General features: G+C 39.0%; 1 protein-coding gene across 1 annotated transcript; it reads left to right on the top strand.

Annotated features, from left to right (window-relative positions):
- Nucleotides 1-3113: 3113 nt before the first annotated feature.
- On the top strand, nt 3114-5806 carry LOC112075405 (homeobox protein Hox-B8a). Its single transcript, XM_024142409.2, has 2 exons — nt 3114-3990; nt 4719-5806. Exons 1-2 carry the CDS (start codon nt 3567-3569, stop codon nt 5030-5032), a joined length of 738 nt encoding a protein of 245 aa, XP_023998177.2. The 5' UTR covers nt 3114-3566; the 3' UTR covers nt 5033-5806.
- The last annotated feature ends 194 nt before the right edge of the window (nt 5807-6000 follow it).

Here is a 6000-nt window from a genome sequence, read left to right as displayed (position 1 = left end):
TTCATAAATAGCTTTGACTTCTAAATCTCTGCAAGCTAGACTTCTCAAATATGTGCACAGAAAATGAATGTTTCTAACGCATATTGTTGATTATGTTTTTCCATCAACTTTGGCAAAAGTTATGTAAATGGTCATTTCCTAACATGAGCTTGATTCAAAGTTCTTAAAATAAATATTCTGATCATTCTTATTTTCGTTTGAACCATGCACGAGAGGTCGACGAATAAGGTTGAAGCATAATTTACCCTCGTGTTACCACGTCATTCGTTTTTAGAAACAATTAAAAACCTCACTTGCAAATTACAAAGTTTCTTTAAATATTTAAACAATTTCGTTTTTTTTTTTTTTTTTTACATTATTCAGGTTATTCATCTTACATGATTCATCTCAAATGATATGTTTAATTTGTTGTCTGCATATAATCAAATACAATAAGGTATGCTTTCTATAGGTAGGCAGCTGTTAGAGTAACAACTTAAATGAAACAAATATGTATTATATTCTTTCCAACAATATGTAGGCCCATGTACGGCAGCTAATTATTTCTTACAAAAATAAGTTTGTAGGCTACATATAGAAATGACTCGATTGATATTATGTTGTCAATTAAATAGGCCTAAATAATTACACATTTTTAGCAATATTAATTAAACTAGACGGGATTAGGCCTATGTATAGACTAACATGTCTTCAGAACAGAAGAGGAACAGCTCTTGTAGCCTATGTGTTTTCTCATTTCGAAATAAGGCCTATACTTGCACTGTTTAGCTATGAAATAGCGTCATTATGTGGGTTTATGGGTCGTGTTCATAGAATCATAAACTGGTATTAAACTTGAAATCCCTGCGTCACACCTAAAAACGGCCTCTTGGTGGCGATGTTGGTCCACGAAAGAAAGCATCCACTGTGTTGTCTGCCTATCCGGAAGTCCTTAGAAAACTCAGACAGGCCACTTTACACCACCTAAACTTGGGCGAAGGGAACCTCTTGCATCACTTAAAGAGATTTTGAAGGGCGGCAAGAAGATTAATATAGGCCTATATGTTTCTCCTGTATTAGGGTAAGATTTCAAATTAGGCCTATATATTTGAATAGTCAAACAGAAGCGCATTGACAATGATTTGGGCTATTTGTTTGCTTCCTCAGAAACGTTATTAGCCTGCAAATAATGTTTTCACCCTAAAGCACTTATATAAAGGGCACAGCTCTTCTGAGAGGATTATATAGCCTACTAATTTGTAATAATTGATCTTCTGTTGGTTTAAAGATGTTGTCCATGACTTTGGGAATAATTACTAAAAACAAACTGAATGTTGTGAAGGTTTTTATGATTTATTGTTATTCGATTGCAATGTGTTTAACTTTGTAGTACAACTATTATATTCATTATTCGGATCGGAAAACGCTGTTCATATTTATGTTTTTTTACAATGTAACGAAATATGGAAATAAGTGACTCTTGCTGTAAACCGTCGTGTTAGAAGTAAGATGCCGCTAAATTGGGTAACACTCTACATTGGTAACGCTTTTAGCGCTGTGAAATATGTTTGAATTTACATTAGAACTCCCTGATATGTAAAGGACAACAGTTAATTCAGTGTAGCTAATTCGAAAGTTTGGTATACTTCCAATAGATAGCTAACTAATTTGGGTTAGAACATTTATTAAAATTGCAGTAACCTCCTTAACGTAGCCTAATATGAATGCACACGCTATAAAGTATGACAAAATGGCAGACAAATTGTCCTACTGTAAATTGGACATTCACATGACATATGTTTGAAAGTTTTCCAAAAACACGGTTAATATTATTGTTTAAAAAAATTGCAACGGTTACATTTGACAGTAGCCTAGCAGGGCAAATACTTGCATACGCACACTGGGAATAAAATAATGCACGCAAAATGGATATTTTCTCACTTAATTTCAACAATGAACATATAGGCAACAACAACAATTTCAACAATGAACATATAGGCCTATATCTTACATAATATCGGAAAACTGCATAAAACAAGAATAACAAAAAGTTATTATTCGTTTGGCTCCTATACTACAATGTAAGTCATATATTGGCCAATACAACGTAACTAAGACGTTATCATAATCTTAATTATCTAGGCTAGTTGTCCTAATACTAGAATTCGGATTAAATGCTTGACGACACTCCTCCTTAGCTTCATTTTGTAAATGCAAACTACGCTCGGCCTATTTTTCAAAGCAATCACGTATAGACAGGCCTATATTCTCTTTAAAACGTATTGTAGTCCCAATCCTAACAACCGTTTCGTTTTTATGAGGTCATTAACGAACACAACCTTTCCACAAGTTAACCCCTCATTTGTTATTCCAGAAAATAAGTCTAGGGGTTAAAATATCAGCTTCTATAATGACAGTCCGTATGGAAAACACAACTAAAATGACAATTAAATACTTGAATATTTCTGTATAGGTGAAATTGCTCCAAGTGAAGCATTTATGGCGTTGGTCGTGGAACCTCATAAAATCTTAACAGCTTTTTTGATGCTAGGTGTAAACAACAAACAGCCTCAGCGTTTATTGCATTTTATAGTTTGTTAAACCATTTACAACCACTTTCTCCATTACACCACGAGTGGCGCTCCTTTCAGACATATTCATATCTTTATGAATATCATATTTATAAAAATACTATCATCAAAATGTTAAATCTGACTACCTCGTTTGTTCTCAACAAGCCTCAGACGCTGGTGCCGAGGCTTTGACAAGTTGTTTTAGAACTGCAATTACATTTATAGGACTTGTTAAAACTGATACCAATTACATCGTGTGCTTTCACAATTTGCCAGGGCGACCCTGACATTTTCGAAAAAGAGGATCCCACCTCATTATAATTTAGAAATGAATGAGTAGGCTATATGTGCATCCCTTTAGGTTGACCATTAGCTAGGCTACATGCTAAAAATCAATCTCTCCAAGAGAGGTTTTTAGAGTGGGTAAGTTGTGGTGGGTGGGGGGCGCTCTCTATTTGATCTGATGCAAAGCGGCAGATTTCTCATTAACTTACCCGCTTGAATATATTAATGCGCATATTCTCCCCTCCTCTCTCCCTCGACCCCCCTCTCTTTCCCCTAGTCCATTGCTCCCTCTCCCTTTCTCTTTTTCTCTCTTTTTCATTCTCTCACTCCTTCCATATCAGAAGCCCGCAGAGTAGAGCAGTGTCCGTGTGGGATGCGAGAAGCCAATGAGATGAGGACCCGATAATAGATGCAAATTATCGTGAAAAGACACCGCAAAATATGAAACAACTCATTTGCAGCGGAGTAAATCACAGAAAACTGTTTGTGAACTGGCACCTCATACCAGAATTGTGATGCAGGAGCACTTCAGTGGAGACGATTTTATGGAATCGGCATGATTGTGGCTTCGGCTATTTAGATTGGGTGTTTTGAAATCCAACATCAGTCCATATATTGCGAACCAGCTTGGGTTCTTTTTTTTTTACCCAATAACTCTTCAATTGCCTTCCTCTCGAGCGCTTGAGTCTTGATAATCACAAACAACAACAAAACCAACAACAACAAAAGATGAGTTCATATTTTGTCAACTCTCTCTTCTCCAAATACAAGAGTGGAGACTCTTTACGTCCCAATTATTACGAGTGCGGGTTCGCGCAGGACCTTGGGAGTAGACCCACAGTAGTGTATGGACCAGGCACTGGAGCAACTTTCCAACATCCCCCTCAAATCCAGGAATTTTACCACCACGGAGCGTCCACGCTCTCCAGTGCCCCTTACCAACAGAGTCCCTGCGCCGTAACATGCCATGGAGAGCCGGGCAACTTCTACGGGTACGACGCTCTCCAGAGGCAAACCCTTTTTGGACCCCAGGACGCAGATTTGGTCCAGTACAACGACTGCAAGCTAGCCGCTGGTGGTATCGGGGATGAGACGGAGAGCACGGAACAGAGCCCCTCTCCAACGCAGTTATTCCCGTGGATGCGACCGCAATGTAAGTCATATCTAAAACTGGAACATTGCTTGTGGGTATGAATGAATAGCGGGAAAGGGGTAGAATATTAAACCTCAAACCATTCGCAATTAGGGCTGAGGTGCGTTTCCTGTGTTCAAAAGGAGAGACAAAGTGCTTTTATTGTTTTATGGTGTCCAAAACTTTACAGTTGAATGACCCCGCCATATACAAGAGAGAGGGGAATAGAGAAGAGAGCAAAGCTTTTCTCTCCATGTGCGAGCCGGACCGCAGCTGATTCTCTTACTTCTCACCCAGGTTAAAGTTTTACTACTCGCTTTTACGACTTAAAGTGGTCTCGGGGATTATTTCGCTACAAGGTGGTCATTTCCCACAGGTTAGGCGCTTTATGGCTTCACCCAATGCGTTGAGTAGCCTATGTGTGGGCGTCAGACATGATTTGCTTTGGATTTTATTTAATATCCCATGAATGTGTGGACATTGAACATCCAATCATTTGAATTGTATTGCAATGCTGATAAATCACTTGGAAGTCAATCTAGGTTTAAGTAACCTCGGATATATATATATATATAAAAATGAGTGGATTATATAATTGATAGCTTCACTCTGTAGGCCTAGACAATAATAATTGCTTGTGGGGATATTGGGGATGGAGGTAAGGGGATTGCATTTGTGAACTTGTATAGGCTATTCGTTATGGATATTTGTATGTTTTCCTCAAACATGTCCTCTCATTTTGCCAACAGCTGCCGGACGAAGGCGAGGCCGACAGACCTACAGCCGTTACCAGACACTGGAGCTGGAGAAAGAGTTCCTATTCAATCCCTACCTGACCCGCAAGCGGCGAATCGAGGTATCGCACGCCCTGGGACTGACCGAGAGGCAGGTCAAAATCTGGTTTCAGAACAGGAGGATGAAATGGAAAAAGGAAAACAACAAGGACAAATTCCCCAGCAGTAAGACAGAGCAGGAAGAGATCGAGAAGGAGAAACGACAGAAGGAGCAGGGCGCGGGGACACACTCGTCCGGGGAAGACTGCGACAAAGCCAAGCAAATGTAAGCTATAGGGAGNCGAAATCAGCACCGCGGAAAAGGCACCGAGAACGATAAGGGAAGTGGGGTCAGCATGTGGTTTTGTCTCGGAACATGGTAGTCTTTGGCTAGTCGTTCCAGGTTTGAGTCATTCGAAGGGAACGTCTCCTGACGGCGACAAAGGACAGGACCATTCACATTGTGGTTGTTGGGAGACAAAACGAAACATTTGAACGGGAAATGAAGCATTTGTACTTTTTATCTGATGTTGGAAATTATTATTGTGTTAAAAATAGAGTCCTTTCATTGTGGAACAATTATCGTGAGAAAAAAAAACACATTTATATTGTTAGAATTTTGTCATTAACATTTATCTTGGCAGCTGTATAGTTTTTAAGTTAAATTGTGCACTTTTTACTGTTCTCATTTCTATGTTATGCCCACGTGGCGAATAATGAATTCCAACAACATGAAACTGCCTATTTATGCTGTAGGCTTTCCTATTTTTACACTTGTCCTTCCTTAGTTCGTTTTGATTGATGGTATTTTGTTGTCTTCCTTATTTGGGTAAGCATGCGCACAGTGCAAAAATGCAAAAATGAATAAAAATACAATGGAAATTAAAAAGGATGTCATGTGACCCCTTGTTTAAACAGAATGTGTACTGTATGTGTACTGGCTACTCGTGAATTAGTTTATGGGGACTTCATGATATGCTTTATTGTTCTTCATCACTTTGTTCTATTGTCTAAACCTGGAAGCGGCGGAAGACAGAGGACACAATAAAGTTTACAAGCGAGAATCTGTGACATCATTGCTGCTTAATTTCCTCTCAAGGTGTGAATCCCAATAGTCACCGTCATCACACAGACTGACTCAACCAATTAGTAATCTTACCCAAATTACACAAGTGCATTAAAACCTTCACCAAACCAATGAGTATGTATGGCTACTGGGTGCACACTTCTAACAATGTAGGGATTGACGCATGGTTAG

The sequence above is a fragment of the Salvelinus sp. IW2-2015 genome, unplaced genomic scaffold (genome assembly GCF_002910315.2).
Source record: "Salvelinus sp. IW2-2015 unplaced genomic scaffold, ASM291031v2 Un_scaffold3139, whole genome shotgun sequence".
Classification (NCBI taxonomy): domain Eukaryota; kingdom Metazoa; phylum Chordata; class Actinopteri; order Salmoniformes; family Salmonidae; genus Salvelinus; species Salvelinus sp. IW2-2015.
This window is presented reverse-complemented; position numbering and strand designations above follow the sequence as displayed.